Source organism: Lycorma delicatula, chromosome 8 (assembly GCF_047948215.1).
Source record: "Lycorma delicatula isolate Av1 chromosome 8, ASM4794821v1, whole genome shotgun sequence".
In the NCBI taxonomy this organism is placed as follows: Eukaryota; Metazoa; Arthropoda; class Insecta; order Hemiptera; family Fulgoridae; genus Lycorma; species Lycorma delicatula.
The window spans coordinates 139777797-139802370 of NC_134462.1; the positions used below are offsets into that span (position 1 = coordinate 139777797).

Below are 24574 nucleotides of genomic sequence, written 5' to 3' on the forward strand. Positions count from 1 at the left end.
GTTTCCGCCAAGGTTGTTCTTCCATTGACCATTTAGTGTCACTGGAAGCAGCTATTCAAAACGCTTTCCTACTCTGCCAGCGCCTCATAGCTATCTTCTTTGATATCAAAAAGGCTTATGACATGGCCTGGTGACGTGGTATTCTTAACACCCTTAAAGAATGGGTAAGCAAGAGCAGTATGCTTGCATTTATCAAGGGTTTCTTAAATGATCAAACTTTTTGTGTCCAGTGTTGAAGATTCTTTGTCGGATAGCATTACCTTGGAACATGGAGTACCTAAAGGAAGTTTTTTAATTGCCACCTTATTTTCTATAGCCATCAACAGTATTACCAAATGTATGCAGCCACTTGTTTCATGTTCGTTATTTGTTGATGATTTTGCTATATATATTACGTCTTGTTCAATAGCTACAGCAAAGAGACTGCTACAGAACACTATATCTCACCTTGAAGCTTGATCCAGAGTTACCGGCTTCACCTTTTCACCTGAGAAAACAAAATGTGTAGTCTTTTCTCGGCTGTGGGACCCTTCCATTCTACAAGTTTGCCAATCGTGCTAAATTTATTAATAAGTAAAATATCTAACAAGTTTAAAATATAACAATTAGATTATGTAAGTTGTAATTTATCAGAATTTAAATAAATTTTTGTAGTGCTCTAATCATTTAGATTACAATAAAAGTTATATTTTCATTAATAATTAAAAGTTTCACCAGTGAGAAGCCTAAATTATTTTTCACTTCCATTTTTAATTTTTGTGTAACAAATTCACTAAGTTTATTGTTCAAAGTATTGATTGAATGCAATTTCACTTATTGACTTATTAAGCTTTGATTTTATATAACCCGCTAAGAGAGAACATTTATTGAGATCTGCCTAACAACTACTGAGAAAGAGAATGTTGAGAAAGTCTGATATGCAGTTGTTGATGAGCTTGTAGAAATTCCAATGTATAGAGTGTTGATGCCTTTACCCACTACTTCCTGTACTGTTATGAATTTATATTGAAATTTTTCTCTTGTGGGATTGTAAGGTATAATAGAGAAGCGATGCCAATTACCATGATTGAATAATAGAGCATGTCTGCATTTTATTCAGAAAATTTTGGGTTCAAATTCCAATCAGATTTGGCATTTTTCACTTATCAAACAATTTCAAAGGCATATCCACAAGCCTGGGCTGTAAACTTATGAGATAAATGAAGAAAGCAATTGTATGATTATCATACAATTACAGCTTATGTACTTATGTGAAACATAAATGGAGATAAATTTATAGATAATTTCCTAGGCAGAAGAACAAGAATATTAAATAAATATGAATAAAACAGGGATTATAGTAAACAATAATAAAAAGGGGTGAACTAAACAAGTAAATTTCATCAAGTGCAGAAGAGTTTGAGGATATTAAATGTATACATTTTTAAATTGTATTATTTTAAAGGGAAAATCTGTTAAGTAATTATCAATATATATTTAATTTATTGTTTGAAATTTTTTTAATCTTTTGTGTAATTTATTTTTATAGACCGTTACAGATTCAGTGAAGATCAGCTTGTATTAGAGTGTAGACTAACCGGTCAACCTCATCCTACAACTTCCTGGTTGAAAGACGGAAAGGAGATACCAGCTCGTGGACGATATCAACAAACTGAGTTGAACAATGGCACCTGTCAGTTGATAATATCTGGTCCTGAACCATCAGATTCTGGGTTCTATACTTGCCGAGCAGAAAACTTAATTTCAATCGAACAGATATCTGATTTAGTTACATTCCAAGGTAAGAAAAATTTCATTGAAAATTATAAATAAATGTGCAATGGGGTTATGTTCCATAAAATGACAGTTTCAAGAGGGGGTGGCCTGAATCTGGCTAAGACTAATCATCTTAATCTTATAGTTTTAAATTATTATAATTTATTTAATCACTAAGTTTAATAATTAAAATCCTCAATTATTGAGGGTTACGGTTTTAATCAATAAAGATGAAAAATTAAAAAACCCTTCCTTACTTAAAAAATATATATATATATATATGGAGAAAAATCCAAGTATTGAAAAAAGAGTAAACCACATTTTTATCATCTTACATTTTTTTATCATCTTTATTATTGTGTTGCTGATTTTATCTTTTATTATAAGATGATAAAAGTTAATAAAACTAGCAAAATCAGAAAAGTAAAACATGAAACATATCACCTATGTCCAAAAGTTCATAAAATGACGCTTGCTGTCTGTAAGAATTAGAGCAAGATGCCGTTGCAATCATCGTGATGTAGGTTAGGTTAGGTTAAAACATTGATTTAAACAACAATTGTACGTGGTGGGTAGATAACCATTAAGTACCATTAAAACTTATGCGATTAATCTATGGAATGTAAACAGTGCCTATTTGCCTGTTGATGTTGCATCAGCAAATAAAAACTCTTCTTTACCAAAATATTTTTAAAGTCAAGAATAGTAACATTCTTTATTTAATAATTTCTCTTCTGACTTGTCCAATTTAATTTAATTTTTATGATATGTTTGGAAAAATGTAATTAAGATTAAAGAAAGTTTCATTTGTTTGATACCGCTCAACTTTAGTCATGTAAAAACCCATAAAATGTTTCTAAATATATTTCCTTATTTTATTTCTAAATATATATCTGTTCATTTCTTGCTGACATTTCCCTGCATTTGTTTTCTTATTTTTATCAAGATACAAGTTTCCTCTCTTCTTCGTCTCTTTCAAATGCCTTTTTAATTACAGAGAGAATTTTCATTGATGTACCTGTATTTTAAAGAGAATAAATCTAAAAAAAATTAACTGACTTCAAAAATCCATTGAAATATATAATACATTTTTTTTAAAACTGAATATTTAGTTGGTGGCAAATTGAGAGATGTTTATTTTGGAATAATTGAAAATTGTTTTAATGAATTATTGCTCATAATTGTTGTAATTTTTAAGTAATAATTATAGAATTGAAGATGAATTGTTAGAAGTGTTTTAAGCATTTTTTGTAGTCTTTATATTTTCTTCTGTTTTTTTTTTTTTTTTTTGGCACCTCACACCCGAAGTCAAACAGAATTATTCTTTTTGTTCTTCCAGTATTCTCTCATTCTGCTATTTTATTCTCATTTTCTTCTTTCTTCAGTCCATTTTATAACTTGTCTTTTGGCTTTCTCCAGGAATCTACCGTTTTTTATATTGATCTTGTACTGTGATTTCTTTTATGTTTAACTTTTTAATCAACTTCCAAGAACCACGTGAGTTTAATTTTTGCTGCATTTAATGTATCAAAGATTTGTTTTGTAAGTCTTTGTGGATCCATTCTGTACAGGTGGCCATAAAATTATTTTATAAAAAAGAAGTATATCATCTTTAATTTCTTTAAATACTGTGTTAATGTTCAATTCCTCAAACATTAAAGATAATGTTTAAATGTATGATGCAGGTAGTTGAAGTTGTAGGATTAATATAGCATTAAGATTGGGTTATCAAAAAATGGAAACTTTTTTTAAACTTTCACTCTCAGTACCGATAATTAATCTTAATTTGCCTAGAACATAACTTTGATGTATTAAAAACAACTGTAAAGTATTTGCTTGCTAATTTATATCGATAAAAAATATAGCATCATAATTATACTAAGTAATATAACGGTTCAAAATGGATTCAAAGAAACATGAAATTCATAGGAGACCTTTTCTGTAGTAGTCATAGATGTCATTTAAATGCTAATTTGAGAAGAGGACAATCACCTCATTTGGGAGTGTCTTCTGATAAGATAAGGGAGATTCTGATAAGATTTGGAGTAGCCTTTGGTCAGAGTAGTTTACCATCTTGCCTAGCTTTTAATTCTGGACTATTTTATAAAATATTATTTTAGTTATAATCTTATTATTAATTATTGTGTGAAATATTTCAGGTCGTGCTAACTACAGTGCTGAAAAAGAAAAAGAACGGTTTATTAGATCTAGTAGAGAATATGATGCCAGAAGACCACAGGTTATTAGTCTTATGTCAGATCATGTAATACCTGCCGGTGGTATGCTAGCATTACATGTACAAGTTAAAGGTAAGCAAAGTGGACACTGTTGTTTAATTCAACAACAGTTTTTTTTTTATTAATTTTTGTTATTGCCAAAATTAATAATTAATTTAATTAGATTATCTTTAACTTAATGAATCTCATCAGTATTAGTAATTAATTTTCAAAATAGCCTGATAGCCAATGAAATAAATAAATATTTTAGTATATGTATATGATGTCATCATTATTAGAATTACCTGTTTCATTTTTACTTTTAACCTTTACCAACAATGTTGTTTATAATGGTGTTTTATGACAAACATGTAACTTTGGTCATTAAACATGTAATGTCAAAAATAAAAGGATTGATTTTTAAAAATTTTCATAAGACTTAAATGAAACATGTTAAAGAACTAAATGCACAGTAAAACGTCAGTGTTATTAAATGTAAAAGAAAATTAAAGTGTTTGATAAAAGTTAAACATTTTGTGTTCGTATCAGTTATACACTGTACATTAACTGGCTGCTTAAAATGAATTGTTACAAATGACAACCAGATAAATTCTATAAAAGTAAAGGTATATTGAAACTAAATCTTAGTGAATTTTTTTCATTATACATTGTTTTTTTTACAAATTAATTTTAAATTTAAGCAAGTTTGTCAGATGTATGATTAAAAAAAAATGAATTCCCGGATATAATGGAATGTTTTTTTTTTTAAAAAACTCATCTTCAACTTGAAATGGAATAATATGGATCTATTTGTGCTACATAAAAGCATAATCATTATAAATCCAATTCAGCGGTAATATTGTTTATTTTACAGGTTTGCCACATCCTCAGATAAAATGGTTTAGAGGATCAGAACCGGTTGAAAAAAGGGCTGTTACATTACATGAAGGTGGTATATACTCGCTTATTTTATCAGATGTGTCTCCTGAGGAAGGAGGGCTTTATACATGTAGAGCTTCCAATGCGTATGGACATATTGATACGAGTTCTCACGTTCAGGTTGTTACCAAATCGAGTGGAATGAAGGGCAAACCGGCTATGTTTATTAGAAGGCCAGATACTAGACTGAATGTTGCAGAAGGAGAAGATATCTCAGTATCATTTAGACTTACTGGAGATCCCAAACCGCGAGGTAAATCATTATTTTTTTTTCCATTTTATGTATATTCTAAATAAAAAGAGTTTAAACATGTAAATAGGATTTAAAAGTAAAAGGTGTTTATTAATATCGCTAATTACACTTTGCAGGTTTAGATTCTTAGTACTACTCATTCATTTTGTGTGTGTGTATGTGTGTGTGTCCACATGCGCATGCACAATCATATTTTTCATGATGATTGCTTTCCCGTTTGTCATTTTATTCTTCATTATTTTTAACCATTATATGTATTTTTATTACTGTAATACTATATTTATGTTTTATATTTTTCTTTATTACTGTAATACTTATATCTACTTTTACTGAATTCCATGTAGTGATTCCAGCCAATGAACAATCTGTTAAAGAAATATGCTGTCAGCTAAACTTAAAGATGAATTGATTTTCTCTAATTCTTTTTTTATTTCAAATTGGCTGAGGGAAGTTTTGGCAACACCTGATAAGTAGTTCATAAAATACGCAAAATAAAAAGATTCTGTATAAGACAGCCATATGATAACTCTTCTTTAGTTGGTTCTATTTCGGACACCCATTTTTACATCTTATTTCAGTTAAAAGGAATTCCATTAAGCTGAATATGCCACTGTACCATTATTGTGCACCATAACCGTTGCATTTGGTAAAAAGGCTTAAGCACACAGCATATAAAGAAAACTTGTATATAGGCCAAATTTAGGATCTTCTTCTTTATTTAAGTTTGATAAATAAATTATTTTTCTCACTAGAACAGTTTGGTGCTTTTCAGACTTAAAAAGTCTTAAAACTTGAAAAATATTGAAAATAATGTTTAGCAAAGTTTAACTAGCAAACATTTGCAATATTCTAGTTGGTAGCATAAATTTATTGTTCTAGAATTTCTTTATATTTCTAACTGGGTTTGTTAGTCTTTATGTTTATTGTTCTTATTTTTTTATTATGCTAAATGATTCTAACCTTTGCATTTTAGATTCATTTTAAAACTTTGAAATATATCCTTTAGCATGCGATTCACTATTTTAAATATAGAATAAATAGGTGTTTCTAATCACTGGTTGCTAAATCATTTAGGATTTATTATTTAAATGCTTTTAGATAATCCACTTTTATTAGATCATAACCCATAAAAATATTAAATGCATATTAAAAGTATTTCAAACTTTTTAGAAGTATCTTCTTTAGTCAACTCCATTAAAACCGTTGAGCAATTATAGTATTAAAATCCATTCCATTTTTGGCATTATCCTCCAAACAAGCATTTGAAAACTTTACTTAGCCCAATATCATTAATAAATGTAACCTTTATTTTTCCCTGTACCATGCGGTGTGACAACAAGAAGGGCTTCTCTGTGTGTGTAGAAACTGGTCAGTAACAAGAATTTAGATTGAATTGTTAAAGTGCTTATTGTTATAGATTCCATTAAATGCATTAATGATACTGAAGTAGAGATATAGAAGAGCATTGTTCCGTTTTGATAATAAGACTGCAACAGATTTGTGAAGGTGTACTGCTCTGTAAGAATCTAGACACAGAATAAGTTAGAGACAGAGTTCTTAATTAATGATTGCAATTTTATTACTTCTAGTCACATGGATGAAGGGGTTAAAAGATATGTGTGGCTGTGCACGTTCAATGAAAGAAACTTTAGGCGACTGTGTAAGACTGACATTAAAAAGAACAACGCAGTGGGATGCAGGTACATACTTCATTATCGCTAAGAATATATATGGCAGCGATAGAGCCTTCTTTACTGTCAATGTAAGTTTAAATTAATAATAATTGTAATTAAGATTTTTAAACATTATGTTACTATTTTTTTATTGTGTGTAAACTCTGGATCTGATCATATCAGATCAGATTGAAAATAAAATGATTCATCTTAATATAAAAGGATGTAAATTGTTGTTGTAAGGAGGAATTACTTCCAGGTCTCTCTATGAGTAAAAGAAAAAAATCCTTACTTTTATAATGAGAATTCATCTGTGAAATGACCACTTTTGTGATTAAAACTGGCTTATAAGTTCTATAATTAATTGAAGTTATTACTTGGTTAGCAAGAACTGGAGTGGTGACATCCTATTTTATATTACTTGATATAGGGGATTTTATCTGCTATTTGTTTGTAATTCAGTTACAACCAAGTATGTTTTCTGATTTTTTTTTTAATTTTACTGTTATGTTCATTGTTATAAGGTGGAATGATGTTATGTGTAATGATTTTTTCATAAAATTTTCTGTTTCAAAATAGCAGCTGCTATATTGTAATCTTCACTTCATTATTCAGTTTTCTTTTTTAAGGCTCAGTTTTTTAAATTCAGTGTAAAATAATTAACTTCTGTTCATAAAACTATTAGTTAATCGCAGATATATACAATATACATTGTATTTATATGTGTACATGTTTACTTATTTATTGTTAACAAACACACATACACATACACACATACACACCCTTTACATATATGTTTATACATATACATACTTTTTATTTATGTTGTATATCACAGATATAACATATATATTATATTCAATTATGAAAAAAATTATAGTATTATTTTTAAATGATCGTAATACTTTTCTTTAGGTTCGTCAAAGAGCGCGCTCATTGACTCCACTCTCATGGGATACCAGTGACACAGAGCTTCTGTTGAAAGATATTCATGAAATGGTTCAAATATCACTAAAAGGTGAGTGTTATGAATTTTTGCAATATTATTATCAATCGATTCTAATTAGTAGTTTTATATTTGATATAAATTGTAAGCTTCTATTTCTATACCAAAAAAATAAAAAAAATAAATAAATACTAATTTTTAAAGAATAAAAAAAAAATCAATTTACTAATGTTGGGATTTGCGAAATAATGTACTAAGACTGTGCTGCTCGGTAAGTTTATATCCTAAAATTGCTCTCTTTAAAATCTAATTGGAATACTACCCTACTGTCAGATTGAGATTTAGTCAGATTTAGTGTAAACATGAGTAAAGGAGTTTCAAAATTAATCATTCAATTAAAATCAGAAATTTATATTTAATAGCTTAGTTATCCTTTTAAATAAAATTACATAATAATGAAAAATTGAAAATTCTAACATAAAACTAAAACTTAGCTAGACCCCTAAGTTATTTACCATTATACATTATAATAAATAATTATGCATTATTTATTTGTTATGAAACAAACTATTTATATACAAAAAAAAGAAGAATAATAAACACATAAAAAGAACAAATAAAACAAACTCTTTTACTTAGTGTATGTTGACTCGTAGAACACCCATTATTAATCTACTTGAAACTCATAGAACCCTTATTATTTATCTACTTGAACTTTGATATTCGCATATTAGAATTTCACAAATCATCTTACAGAATAAAATAGGAAATTCCAAATTCTCAATGTTTAAATCGGTTAAATACTGTTACTTTAAAGAAAACTTAAACAGAGCTCAGCAGACACACATATTTGTTTTGACAGAAATTGTAAGTCGTCAAAATAAAAAATAAATTCTGTATGCATAATTGTTTTATTAATACTTGTACTAATACGGAATTGGTCAATCCAAAATTAATTCTAGTTGTAGTTTTGAATATAATTTATCATTATAACAAGTATAATTTTTAATAGTTGTTTATTAAATAGTCGATTGATTAGTACTATTGTAACGGATCCATTTAAATATTATTGCGGAGAGGCCTTTAATAATAAAGTTTCTCATACTTGTATCCTCTTCTTTTATGGATAAATAAGTTACCGTATTACGATATCGGTGATAGCCGATCATGAATCAGTTCAGTTCACGGTACAATTGTTACGAAAAAAAAAAATTTGCCTTTTGCAACATATTTCAAAAAGGTCAAACTTTGATAAAAGAAAGATAAAAGAAGAATAAAACATAAATTGTAAATTTTTTTGAACGGTTTTCCGAACAACATTTTACGAATAAAATCACTGTATTGAAGTTCACACTGACGAATCTGAATATAAACTGTGTCTTATCGATGGTCTCCCAGTCTAACCCCCTCACCATTCCTGAGCATTAGTCATCTATGTGAATGCGTGTATGCAGACTAATGTAACTTTTCTACGGGAAAAGTTTGTTCCCATTGCGAGCATGATGTCATATTATGATAAAATTTATTTTTAGCAAGAATGCACAATAAGAATTGAATCATCAAAAAATAGTTTATTCTTATCTAATTATGCCGTGATTATCTACAATCGATCTCTGAATAAATCCATTTAACCTCGCATTTTTAAAATCATCGCATTTTTAAAATTTTGTATTACGTAGTAATACAAAATTTATAAAATAAAAAGTATATAATACAAAGTAACGGACTTAATTAAGGCTTATGAGCCTATTTTAGTCAAAATTTATAATAGTTACACAACAATGTAGTCATCATTCTGTAAACTGGAAATTTTTGTATTAATTTGGTTTTTCTATTTATTTGTTACATCTGTTTAGAAAAAAAAACAACATATTTTTATCAGCTCTTCCTATTCTCTGATAAAAAAGAAGTACTACATTTACTTCTACAATGAAAAAAGATAAATACGGTTGATGTTAGGGATTAATGAATTTCTTTTTAACGTTCAGTTTGATTATAGTACTTAATTAATAAATTAAATTTAAAGTACGGATGAAAACTGAATATATAAACTGAAAAACCGAAATGAATACATTACACAGATTTTAATAACAGAATATAAAGAATTGAGTACTGATCTTATTGTTTCTTCCTCGTATGATTGTGCATTGTCTGCTGCACCCTATTTACTGACATCATCCCTTCCACAATCATTTGACATTGTAAATAACTGAAACAGAAAATATACAAAACAGTTCATTAATATCATAAACACAACTGAAACTTTTTTTGTAATTATATAAATTTGTGTGATAAAAGGATTATTTTATACAAAACAATTACATTCTATTACATTTAAGTATTTATCATTCCTTTTAAGCTTAAAATTTTTATTTAAAAAGTTTTTATTTTTTTAGGTTTTATATTTAGCTAGTTCATATTTTTTAGTTTACTTTTTTGTTTTATAGAAATATATGTATCTTTCTGAAAATTCAAATAATTCATCAACATACGTACCACTTTGCCAGTTAAACAAAAAAATAAAAATAAACAACTTAACCACCAAACACAGTAAGAGAAAACCTAAAAAAAAACTAATATCAATAGTAGACTTTTGCAGGATCCTGCATCATCAGTCTATACATAAAGCCGCATCATCAGTCTAGTTTCTGTAATTATTTATTATGTATCAACTGATGATGCTTAATCCTGCAAAAGTCGACTATTGATATTAGCTTTTTTAGGCTTTTCTCTTACTGTGCTTGGTGGTTAAGTTGTTGTTTTTTGATATATATATATATATATATATCTTTTAAATGTTTGATTTTTGGTCTTAAAATAGTTTTAAGACTGAGCTGTTATTAAAACTATATTCATTTATTAGTTTAGGGTAAGCTAAGACCTTCAGACTTTACACACATCTATTTTCATTATGATGAATTGATATTTTAAAATGTTAAAAGCGCTAAGGAAGTGTACACTAAGTCAGCGAATTATAACTGTTAATCCTTTTTATTTGGGTAATTAACTGACACAGAAATGCCCACTCCAATATAGATCTACAACTTTAGGGAGCAAATATGTTTGGAGTGAAACCGTCTACTTGTATATTCATTTATATTCATCGGTGTGAATTTATATTCATAAGTTGCTGTTGATTAACCGTACTCGGTCACAAATTATAATACACGCTATTAAATATCTACCTTGTTACATATACAATTATTATACTGGCTTTTTCTTGCTCAAATTAGTAAAATTAGTTACTATTATAAATTATGATAATTAGTCTATCATTACGCTTGTTTAGTCTAATTGATATTCTCACCTGATGCAGGTGCTTGATGGGTCTGATTCATATGTCTACCTTTCTTTGGCGTACTGTATCATTAAATTCATGTTTGTCACTTATTATATAAATGTTTTCTGATCGGTAGATTAAATTATTTCATTCGTCTGTTATCTACAGCAATATTCTACGCTTTAGAATGCCGCTGATGTTTGATTTTTTAAGCTGCTTTTTATTATATAATTTCCTCCCGTTTTTTATTTCAGTTTAAATTATTATTAAAAAAATTCAAGATAATTTTCGTAAAGTTCTGATAAGTTACGTAAACTAAATGATCTTAGTTTTCTTTTATAGTATGGGATCTGCAATATTTACCTTATTTGGGTTTTCAGAATCGATTATTTTTCTTTACGTAAAATAAGTATTAAATAGTAATCCTGAAACGATTAATATAAAGCGTTATTACTTGCAGATCAAAATAAAATATTTTTTTCCACCATTACTGTGATGTTTGTGTTTTTACAAGCACCACAAGTTTGCTGAATAGGTTAGTTTTAACTTATTCTTAATAAAAGTAATCTTAATGAAATTTCTTAATTTTTTTATTTATGCTTTTAAGAAACTGATTTTTTTAATCATTAAAATTTTATTTTTAAGAGACCGGATGAACTGTATTATAAAAAAAGTGTGTACAATAGATCAATAATTCAGTAAACTTATGATCTGTATTTTTTTTTTTTAAATGATTATTTCATCATATAAGCACCGTATATATTCCCATTGAGTACATGAATATATCAGAATGGGAATTTTTAGTGAATGAAAAACGACATCAAATTTGACAAGGACTCAAATCTCAAACCTACAAGATAAAAGGTCAAGATGCTACTGTTCTCACATGGAGCTCAGCATTTACTGATTCTTTGTTGCCTTTATGCTGTGATTTCTTTCAATTGTTTGAAGGTGTATCGGTATAAAAAAGTGTCAGTTGAATCTGATTCTATACGTATAAGTAATAAAATGGAAAAAATTGTGACAGAGGAGCAATATGGATTTAGAGAGGGAGAGAGAACAAGGGATGCTATTGGGTGTGAGCTATTTAAAAAGACGTAGAAGAATAAATGCATGTTTATAGATACTATGTATTAAATGTAATAAACTAATGGAAATAATAAAAGCCCAGAATTAAAATAAAATTAAAAAATAGATAGATAAACAGATTAATGAGTTTTGAGCAGATACTTCTATATTTCAATTTTTTTTTACAATTTTATGCATATTTTTCATTTTTTGAAATAATTTTTATAAATAAGGCGTCCAAAGAAAGAGCAATAAGAAATTATTTTATTGAAAACCAACAGTTAGTTAATTATTGAATTGTGTAGAAAGGAAGGCGCAGTGCTATACAGTTGTAGGAGAAGAGTCACAAAGACGAATATTAAGTTTAAAGATGGAGTAAAATATAAAGAGTAAAATACCTAACTCGTAATCATTAGAGATAGACCGGAAATGGTCGGTCTTATCGCGAAATAAGTTGCATGATAAGCGACGGAGAGAACACATGTTGTTGGTTTAGCGATGGAAACTTCCCCTCAGTCACAGCTTTCCATCCTCCGCGTATGAAAATTACCGACTCTAATATTAAAACAAAAAATGTTTTTAAAAACATCATTGCATGTAATTTGTTCTGTCTAATAGCGCCGGTCGACATGATTTTTGTAACATTAATGATTTTGCGGAGAGAACCTTCTGACCGTGTAAGTTATTGTTACTTCTGCAATACTAAAACAGAGGGGCAAAAGAGCAAAATTGAGTATCCACATTTGCCTTCAGTACGAAGACCAGTTCCTCACAAACAGGAATTACCGGTGCCGATTGCGCTTTTAAACTCGGACAATGTTATATTTCCTGATGATTCTTATTTTTAATCGGGTCTGATTCACAACTTTCTGAGTAGTGACCCTACGTTTTTACCGACCGCCAGCTAGCCTTATTTAATAACTCAAAACGAATTAAAAGATTTAGTATGTGACCTGGGTTTGTCAAAAGAAAAAGTTGAACTTCTCCAAATCTTAACGGTGGAATCTGTTAGATCAAAACACACGTGGTTCACTTTACCAAAACGAAATATAAATTTTCAAGATTTTACAAAATGGAAGGATCTTTGTGCGTTTGTTATGATATTGACGGTTTAATGAATAAACTTATATGAAACGTATACCTTTCGAGTCGTGTATTTTCATAAATTCATCTAAATACAGCATAAAAACAGTCGTGCTTCATAAACAAAAAACCATCTCTATTCCTTTAGCTCATTCAGTTACAATGAAAGAAAACCACGATAACTTGGCTACCGAACTAGATGAAGTTAAATATGAAGAGTATCGGTGGAATATTTATAAAAAATTAAAAGGGTAGGTATATTGTTAGGGGCTGAAGCGGGTTTTACAAGGTATTGTTGTTTTTACGCCTGTCGGATGATCGGAGAATACAGAAACATTTCATTAAGGAAGATTATCCTCGTAGAATTTCTTTTGAACCAAGTACTTCAAATATTAAGTATGTTCTCCTTATCGGTCCAAAAAAGGTGATTCTCCTGCCTTTCCGCGTTAAGCTTAAACTATTGAAGAACTTTGTTAAAGCTACAGACAAAGAAGGTTTCGAGTTCGTAAAAGAGCTTATTTTCCCAGTTAAGCTATGCAAAACCAAAAGAAGCCATCTTTATTGGAACTCAAATAAGGAAACTTTTAAGCGATCTCCTTTTTAAAGAAAAATTAAATGACAAAGAATCGGCAGTTCAGGACCATTTTGTAAGTGTAGCGAAAGGATTTCTGGGTAATAAGAAAGATGAGAACTATAAAACTCTCATAGACGAACTCTTAAAAGCCTATGAATTGCGAGGATATTATGCGTTTTTAAAACTTTTTGCCCTCTCATTTGGACATTTTTCTGGAAAATTTGGGTGCAGTAAGCGACAAAAAAGGAGAGAGATTTCATCAGGACAATGGAAACAGGATACCAGGGATGCCGTAACCTATCGTTGATGAGCGACTACTGCTGGTGAAAAGATTTTACTGAACCGAGAGAAAAAAGTGAAATATTTTGTCACCGAACAATACTCTACGTTACATTATATATTTTTATCGCGTACGGTCTTTAATAGAACTTCTTTAATTAGATTTAACGTGTTTTAAATCTAAATATATTTTTTATTCAATGTTTATTACATCTCAAAAATACGTCATCTTCTGTTTTTAGTCAAATCCTAAACTTCTATAACAAAGAAACCGTACGTGTTACAGAATTTTGCATATCATTTTTTGAATTTAGAGCCACAAAAAGAATTTTAAATATGTTGAAAATTGTAGTAGGGAAACTTATAGCAAAATTTCATAGAAATCTGAAAACATGTTTGGTTGTAGCCGTAAAAAAAAAGGCAAAATGCCAAAAAGTCAACTTTTATTGAACAATTATAGTATACGTTCAATCGGTGATCGTCTGATTACAGTACAGTCTTTAAATGCGATCGCAGAAGTGCGTATGATGGAGATCGCTTTGTTCATGATAGGGTGTCTCAACATTACCCGACTCGGTATCTCTAATTCAAAATTAAAAAATTAATTTGATCGTTAAAGAAACTATTTAATAGCAGCCCGCATTTTACAATCTTTATTTAAATTCAATTTTATAGAAATCGGAATCGTTTGTATTTTGCTCGTACCTGACTTATCTGTTTATTTTTTATTATTAATTTAGCATAATTAATCAAGCGTGTAGTTTCATCTAATCACACGCACATCTGCACGTCTGCACACGCACATTTTCATTTCTACTAAAACAATTTATCATTAAGAATACACTGTACAGTTAATTGTTATTATCGTGGTATGTTATTAAAAGAGTAATGTTTATTCATTCACTAATTTAAAATGACAGTATCTTTTTGAATCGGCAGTGCCAATTCTTTTCACCATGTGGAGGGTATTTAAAAGCGACAAAACTGTTTTTGCAGCGGTAGGGATGGGCTTAATTCTTAATTTAGATCACTCACTTAACAGCAGCATTCCAGATCTATAAGTTTTATTTATTATTTTTTTTAATATATATATTTTCGTATCAACAATCTTTAATCTGAATTTTTTCATAACCCCTTCCCCCCACACACATGAATTTCATTATATTTTATAATCATTTCATTGATATATTTGCTATACAATAATTTTCTATGATGCAGGGCACCCCAAGTTTTTATTATTGCTGATATAAAATATAAAGGAATTTTGTTAATGAATTCATTCAGTTTGCATTATTATAGTTAAGATATATATATAATATATGAATGTTCACAAAAAAAGTACATTCACTACTACGAATATAAAACAGATCTATATGTCATCATTATTAAAATAAAATCTTATTTGAACATAATTAAAGAGTTTATTATAAATATTTTACTCTAGATTTAATATGAAAGTGAATTTTTTTTTTTAGTGCAGTTTAAAAAATCATATTTGTATTGGAGAAATTTTCTAAACAATTTATACTTAAATTCAGTAACTTCCAAACGGTGAAATTTTGGTATTTTTTTGTAATTTTTTCATTAGTTAAGTAAAAGTATATTTTAAAATTAAAAAAAAAGATTATTTTTTTATTTTATACCTTTTAGTCTATATTACACTAAAAAAAAAATACCGTCACGATTAGACATTGTACAGGGCGTTTCATAATATTCTTAGGAGTTACAAAAATTCAGTACAAAAAAAGTATTTCGCTTACCTAAATGAAAGTTGTACGAGGTGATGTAGGGGCTCAAACGGTTTTTGTTAAAATCTATAAATGTTCAATATGTGTTTCTCTGGTGACACGGCACACATCAACACGAAAGTCTAGCTCTTGCCGAACATGTTCTAACATGTCATTTTCGATAGAGTTGATCGCATCGATTATGCGATCCTTTAGCTCAGCGATATCGTGCGGCATCGGTGGGATAAACACCTTATCTTTCACGTAACCCCGGAGAAAGAAATCGCATGGCGTGAGGTCTGGTGATCTTGGTGGCCGCAGCATAATGTGTTGGTTTTTTCTTCAGACGCACGTCCTATCCGGCGCCGAGGTAATGTTGTATTAAGGTACTGTCGAACCTCGTTATGAAAACGGGCAGGACAACCGTCTTGCTGGAAAATGAAGTCGTTGAGTAGCCGAGGCGTAAGCCATAATTGTAACATATCCAGGTATATCGTGGTGGTTACTGTCGTTTCCATAAAAAAGAACACTGCCTCACGAGAGATCGCGCAAAAAACGTTTACTTTCGGAGAATCCCGAATGTGTTCCGCATAAGCGTGTGGGTTTCCGGTTCCCCAAACTCGCACGTTATGACGGTTTACTTTGCCGCTAATACGGAAAGTAGCTTCGTCGCTAAAAATTATCTTGTTTAGAAAACCTCATCGAACAACATCTTTTCCTGTAACTGTAAACAAAAATCGAGCCTACGTGTTTTATCTCCATCAGAAAGACGCTGGATTAATCGAAGACGGTACGGTTTGCATAATAAACGTTTACGGAGAACTCTCCACACTGTTGTTTTCGGAATTCCTAACTCTCTGACTGCAGCCGCAGTCGATTTTGACGGGCTGCGAATGAAACTTGCACGCACACGTTTGATAAGCGCACCCGTGCTGCTCCCATGTATGCGTATTATTGCGGTGGTCTTTAGCTGCTAGATAGTTTGATACAAGTTGAACGCATTCGAATCGATCGTGACAAAGTTACTGCTTAACCGTATTAAAAAAAGTTGTAAGTCGGTTATCGACAAGTGTTAAAAGTATAATATTTTATATTTCAATTTTAGTTGAACCGTATAAAAAATTGGCATATCTCGGTAGTTTTAGTTTGTCGGCCAAGTTTTCGGTCGTTTGGCTGTCTCGGGTTTAAGTAGTCTCAGTCTTATAGACGTGTAAATTTTACGGTTCTCAAAAATAACAGGAATTTATATTTGATGTCTTTTCGATCTGACGCTTCGTTATTTGAGGTAACCTTCCTTATCGATAATATCCGTTTTTAAATTCAGCTCGATTTAAAATACATGTAATTTACCTTCTTTTTATATTTATAAATACATTTTTTAATCTATATTTAAATTTAACAATTTACATTTACCCAGGATTTAAAATATATTAAATCTAAATTATTTTATTTACTGGAACGCCGGCCGCTAAATTTCAGCGATGCGGCTTCGGTTAGTCTCAGAATGATTACGAAGAAACAAAGTACGAGTTTAAAAGGAGAAAAAAAACTTGAAGCGGACAAGCCTATTCCAGTTGATCGTCAGTGAGTTATGTGAATTCATACAGAGTGATTCAGGTGATTAGGGAAATAATTTGGGAATCGATTTTAGAGTTGAAATAAGGAAAAAAAGTTCAAAAAAACATATTTCCCAAAACTGTTTGTTATTAGATTTTCTGCCACCGAAATATTTCTCCCGGATTTCAGCTTCTCCTGTTGAAGTGAGGCCTTATTGAAATTTCTAAGGCGTAATGTAACGGGTAAACTTGATGATTTCTTATGTTTCTTGACCCGAATAAATGAATGAAACAGGTCCCAGAACTGTATCGTTCGCAGTTTTCACGATGTTCAACGTTAATGAGAAAGATTCGGTGACGAAAAACACTTCTTTTAATTTTGAAGCGTAATAACTTTATCACACGACTAATAAATGCGTAAAGTTTCTTATCAAAATTAGAAGAGAATCTGATTCTAAGAAACCGGATAAAATAAAGTCTCTAAAAAAGAAAAAATCAACTTTTATTGTTAAAAACAAAACTAAGTAGAAAAATATTGTGAATTTGTTAAAATTAAAAACAACTCTTTAGTACAATAAATTCAGACCTTTGAAAATTAGTCGGCAACGCTAACTGCATAATTCGAGATTAATCTAAATACTACTCGTAGCTGTGGTAAAATTGCGGTTAGGAATTAATAATAAACGTTAGTTTCTTTTGTCATAATTTTTATTGCGTTTAATTATTTGTGAGAATCAAGTTACGTAGTGTTTTTGTGTTTGTTGTACTCGTGCAACACAGCGTTCATGTTTAATCTGAACGTCGACCGGTACGTAGCGATGATGAAAGTGAAAAATTCTTTAGCTTAGCCCTACAACGTAATCTAGGCGGCCTACTTACCGTAGGCCGCCTAGATTACCGAAGTTACTCCCTTAGATTACTGTTCACGGAGGTGACTGAAATGCGAGGTATACCGGCAGAAAGGTAGACGCACGTGATGTGAACCGATCGCTCGCATTTTCAATGCTGCTGCCCTCATCTAGGAACGCGAAAATAAAAGGCGACAGAAAATGTAAGGAAACGAGTTGAAAAGCGCTTCGATGTTAACGGTGGGATTTTCGAACGTTTATTAGTTCAGAATAAACGACGGTGAATATTTTTTCAAAGTAAATTGATATTATTTAATTTTAAAAGGTCTAAATTTATCGTATTAAAAACAGTAATTTTTATAAATTCGTAACATTTTTCTGTTTTTAATAATAAAAATCGATTGTCTTTTGTTTTTCATAGATTTTATAAAATTATTTTTCAAAGTTTTCTGATTCAAACCTAAAAAAACCTGTTTTTCGTCACCGATTGTTTCTACTTTACGTTGGATGTCGTGACAACAGATACAGTTCTCCGGGACATGTTTTATTCGATTTTTCAGGTCGTAAAACTTAAGAAACCATCAAGTTTACTCCTTACTTAACGGCTTAAAAATTTCAGTATGTCCTAACTCGATAACAAAGCGTTTACGGAGATATGTTTGTAAGACTCTTTTTCCTTATTTCTAGCTCTAGAATCGTTTCCTTTATATTGAAAAATAACAGACTTTTTTATTTTTTTAAATACTGTTTCGGTAACTTCAACCGGCTGCTCGTTTAACTATTCTGCTTAATGTTATTATGGGGCGGCACTATAGTTATAGTTATATACAAAAAGTTTGTCTCTTACATATAGGCTTATTCTCTCATCAAAAGAATGAAAAAAGTTCAAATATTGGTCTGAAAACGTTTTTTTTTTTCGAGTTACGGAGGGTAAAAGATTTCGGACAGATTTCTGTTCTGTGAAGTAACAGTCCTTTGAAATACTTTTGTTTTTAAAGGAATACTATTCTACCAAAATTGAAAAAAAAAACGGGTTCTATAAATATATTTCCGGTAATTTCCGAAAATATTGTAAAACTAAAAATTTGAAATCGAAAAGCACATTATTTAGGTTTGGCATAAATTTACTTTGTTAAGTTTATGAATAACGGATTAAAATAAAAATACAAAATTTGTAGAGAATTTAATTTTAAGGTCATTTATTGTAAATTGCAATAATATTAATTTTTTTTTTGTTTGGTTTCAATAAAAATAGATTTTTAAAAATTGTATTCGAATTTCATTGACTTCAGTTACCTCCATTTTTTCAAACTTTCAGTACTTTTCCGGTCTATACTCTCGTAAAACGAACGTCTTTCTCTTCTAGGAAAAATATTTTATTAAAGTAAAATTAAAATTTATCTTTCTTTACAAAGAACTGCTAATTACTTTAAAATATTGAGCGATTCTGCTAGTAATAAAACGAGTTGTTCGTAAAATATTCGTTACTCTTTCGTTATGCGTCACGAAAAATTATTAATGAATCTAGTAATATTAATATCTTCTAGTAATATTGAAAATACTAGTTTTGTTAATTAACGGTTTGTCGATTGACATAGCGAGTCGATGTACGTACTATTAATATTCGTAAACAACATCGTCCGGTCTCGTTTTTACTTTCCGTCGTCTATCGTGAATTTTATGCGTTTAGTCGAACGAGTTACAACTGAGAACGATGCCGTTATTTTCCCGGCGCATTCTGCACGATCCGCGAAGATGTGAAGAGGGGCGCGATATGATTTTACGAGCGAGTGCGCGGGATCGATCCACGCGGTCCAAGAAGGGATGTATAGAATGTAAACGGTTACGCCAAAATATATTCTGCCGGTTCTAAATTACCGTTTAGGAAAATAGTTTTCTTTATTTACGCTCGGGCCTAGTTTCAGTCAAGTTTTTCGAACACTAGTTAGAAATCAACCGCGACACTTCTGCGATCTGGAGTTACTATCTGCGCGAGGTTTGTACTCGCGATATGCGCTTCAAATCGACGCCGGTATGGTTATGCGACGAAAATGTAATGTCGGCCGTATACTGCCTCAGCAGTGGATCTTCGACGGTTACCGCGGAGAAAGTACGGCTTGTTTTTCAGTTACGGTACCGGACAGAAGTGGTTTTGTGTTTTAACGTCTTTAAAATGTTCTTTCTGAAAAGCTTATCGACAGTTTTTGTGGTCAAAGGGTGGGAATATCGTAAATCTGCCGGGTAACTATATCCACCGAACAGTTAATCATTCGCGTAATTTGTAGACCCACAAGCCGGGAGCCCGTACAAAAACTATAGAAATACTTAGTAATTAGCAAAATACCGAAATAAAATGCGGTATTTTGTTACGGTGATTTCGTATCTTGCAAAAATTCATGTTGCGTCACCGTCACAGAGATAGCGATTTATTTTATTTACAAAATCCTTGCTAACTTTGCCGCTTACCGGCCTCCTGAATATAAGGAAAGACGACAGTTAAAATAATATAATAACTAAAAAAAAGTTGACATCATAGTTGTAGGACTTTCGCGGCTAAAGAACTGCGGGTTGTTTCTGATGCGCGGCTTAATTAAAAATATTTATAGTTTTATTTAAATAGAATATTTTTTTCACTTTTTTAAATTTAATTCAATGATTATAACTAAAGCGCGCGCGCATACCGTATTTAATTAGTGTGGGTGTGGCGGTACTAGCGATGACGGTCGTCACTAACTAAAATATTGTAATTTCACAACATACGTACAACAAATTTCGCCGGTACTGTCGGCAGACCGGTGTAGCTGCGAGGCTTAACGCACAGGTACCGGGCGATCGAATTCGAGACCCGACCCGGCCGAGTTACGTTTTTACACCTTAAATATTATTAGTTTATTTAATTCTACCGCTCACCTGTAACATCACAACACAGCACTTTCGGGGTGGGGATGCGGTTTTGCAAATATTGTTATTTGTTAATCGTTAACAAATGCGCCTAAGAAAAATCCGACCTTAATTAGGCGATCTCTCGAGATACTGAGGTTGACCTTGCTCTAAAGCCTCACCCCTTTGACCTTTTAAGTTGAAAATTAAATGGCATCAACACGCCGTACATAGAAGTAATCTGACCGAGTTTGGTCAAAATCGGTCCGGTAGTTTGGAGATATAAGGTGATTCAGAAACCGGTACCGAACATGCACACGTACATACGAACATTATCATCCGGAAAATTTCTTTCCGTTTTTTTGGGTTTCTTAGGTGTCAAAATGTCAAGATCCTATGAAAACCGCACGTGCCCAAATCGGAGCGATTGCAGTACTAGTACTTTCCCTTTTAGAGCTCTAGCGCAAATAAACGGGAAAGTAAAGGCGACAGCCAAAAAGCGTTTCAAATATCTTAATACACAACGGTTATTGCGCATAACGTAACGTTAAAAAATCGCAATTAGCAAAAAAGTATTATTTTTAACTTGATTAAAAAAAATTCACAAAATCTTCAATTACTTGCGAAAAATTATTCTTCAGTAGCGTTTCTTGACGCTAAACGGAAGAGTACCAAATATACTTTGAAGAAAATAAAAAATAAAGAGAATTAACTGAAGTCCTGATTCATGTTATGGAATTCAGAAGTTATTTGTTTTCTATTTTAATATAATTTCGCCTTTTCTCTTTTACTGCAAATATACGCGTACACTTTTTTATTACAAAAAGTATTAGTAGTAAGTAGGTGTGAGATCTTTCTGTTACTTTTTAATTTGTTTATGTTTTACGCCATTTCTACTTTAATATTAATAACATTAACTAACTTTACGCTTTTTAATGCGGTGTTGTTTTTTTTTTAAATTTTATTGTATGAATTTCGCTGTACGATAATAACTAGGAATCAGTCTGGACGAGTGGGGATGGGTCGGATCGCTCCGTAGTATACGGTTCAAAATTAGTCGCGTATCGTGGGCGGAGGGAGACACGAGGCTTGACTCATTCGACTGCGAACTGTGTAGTTAAACGGCAGATGAGTGTTTTTAAAACGTCGCGTATTTGTGGATTTTAGCGGACAAATAAGATGAGGTTACCGGTCGAGGGAATCGAAGGGTTACAGGGTTTAAGAGCGGCTTGGGCCGATAGAGGCGGTTTAGCGCACGATTTTTTATTATATTTATCTGCTTATCAAGGTAAATAAAACTGTGCAATTAAAAATTAAATTAAATAGCGTGTTATCTTTCATTTGACGACAGTCGCTTTAAAACACCTGTCAAGTTGTAAATATATTTAAGTAATATAATATACGAGCGGAGTAAAAATAAGTATTCAAGGCGGTTTTATAAACTAAACGAATGCCTTTTAATTTGACCTTTTTTTTAATAATATCCGATAAATGTCGGTATAAATTGCTTTTAGTTTTTATTTTCGTGGATATTTCTTTTATTTTTACTCTGAAAAAAAAAACTTTTTTAAGCGGGAAGTATTTTTACGATGAAATTATTGTTTCTTGAGACCAAAACCGTTTGCCGGATTGAAGAGTGACAAAATAATGACTTATTTTGGAGCGATAATTTATTCTACCGAATATATTCTTCGCGAAAAGAAATGTAAAAAAAGCTAAATTAATTTTTTATTTTACCGTATCTAACTTCCATTCTTGTAATACATTTAACCGACGAAGGTAAAAGAGACACCGATCGGTTAATTTCTCTGAGAGTAATAATGTTTTTCAATATATATTCGATCCCTTTAATGGATCGAGTGACGTCGCTTTCAAGATCTAATTAGCGTCTACATTTTGGTACGCTTAAGTGTTGCGCTAAAAAATATTCAACTCGCCGAAAAAGACAACGGAAAAAGGACAAACTCTTCTTCGTCACGTTCATGGGCGATCATGTGGCAGAAATTGAAAAGCTTTTCGTATTCTTGGTGACGTTTAAATAATTAAATTTATTTTCAATTGTTTGTCGTTTTCACTAGGAGCCCTATACACTCCTTCCTTCTGTACAGGCGATCCATCCATCTCGTGTAATATATCTGTTTATTTTTATAATTATCTTTTTTTACGACAGCATTCTTTGAGTTTGTTTCGTGTGAGATAGATTTTCGTACCGGTTTAGCTTTGAAATTTCTCTTGTCGGTAGGCGTTCTTTTATAACTTCTACGTTATTTATTGTAGATTAATCCCGGCATTACCGGTTACGAAAGTACTCCATTATTTTCGCTTTTTATTTAAATATGGGGTTGGTTATTTTTGCGTACTAGATTTTGAAAGTTTATTCTTTTCTTATGTACATTATACTTCAGCGTTTGCATTTTGGTGGGTTTGATTGCTGTTGCGGAAAGGAATATTCAGCTTGCTGAAAAAGCAGCCTATTTAACGATCACGCACCGGGCGATCGTCTAGCCGAAATTGAAAAACCTTCATATTCTTGATGGCATTCAAACTTTTAAACGATTAAATTTATTTTCAGTTGTTTTTGGCCAAAATTGCATTAAAAATTGTCGTAGTTTGAAGCAGTCCGCAATCGGTTATTAATATTTATCCGGCGATAACCACTGGTAAAAAAAACCCCGGTTTTTTTGAGTTGGATTTTATTAATTTTGAGAGCTATTATACAGATCTCAGTAGCGATATATATTTTAAATCGAGATGCTATAAAAAATCGATTATGCTTCATAAAAAACCTTAATTAAAATCTCGTTACGTATATCTTGTATCGGTTTAACCTCTGGCTTTATTGAAGTTGAAAATTTATAAAAACTCAATCGGTTTAAAAAGTTAATGTGTTTGTGTGTGCGCGCGCGCTTTGTAAGGAGTGTACATTTATTTATTCGTGTCTTGTTATCGATTTTATTTTTCTCATTTTTTAAATTTTCATTTATTCTTGTATTGCTATTTTCTTTCTTATTCACGGGTTGCATCTACCTTGTGAATCCTATATCCATCCGTCTACCTTGTGAAAATTTGTTTTGCGTAATAATTTATCTGCCGTATGGCATTTTTTCTGTCATGACTTAAGGCGATAAAACTAAAAAGGCCCGTTCGGTTGTTTGCAATTTTAATTTACCAAATTATTTCCTTTATGTAACGTATTTTTAAAAATAGTATCATAACAAAATTATGTTTTACTTTCATTTTGATAGTACTTTTCACGTACTGATATCCTTAGGGTTAAATTTTTGGCACCGTCGTAGAACGGGTCAACCGGAATTTAAATGCCGACTATCATAATTTTTACTAACAGAAATTAAAAACATTCTGTTGTTTGTTTGTTTTATTGTAACCGATTAAAAATTTAAATAAAACTTTGTTCGGTAAAGAATTTTTCTCGTGATTGTTATTAGGTCATTCGTATTCAACATTTTGCTTAATATTTCTCGATTTTTTTACCCCGA

The 24574-nt window shown here is 30.8% G+C and overlaps 1 protein-coding gene across 1 annotated transcript in view; it reads left to right on the forward strand.

Moving 5' to 3' along the window:
* Strn-Mlck (Stretchin-Mlck) overlaps positions 1–24574 on the forward strand; it is a 599211-nt gene that overhangs the window by 161049 nt on the left and 413588 nt on the right. The window contains exons 17-21 of the mRNA XM_075373431.1: positions 1529–1780; positions 3915–4064; positions 4846–5163; positions 6753–6925; positions 7752–7854. Of these exons, the coding sequence (XP_075229546.1) occupies positions 1529–1780; positions 3915–4064; positions 4846–5163; positions 6753–6925; positions 7752–7854 (996 nt within the window). The remainder of the gene's footprint in view (positions 1–1528; positions 1781–3914; positions 4065–4845; positions 5164–6752; positions 6926–7751; positions 7855–24574) is intronic.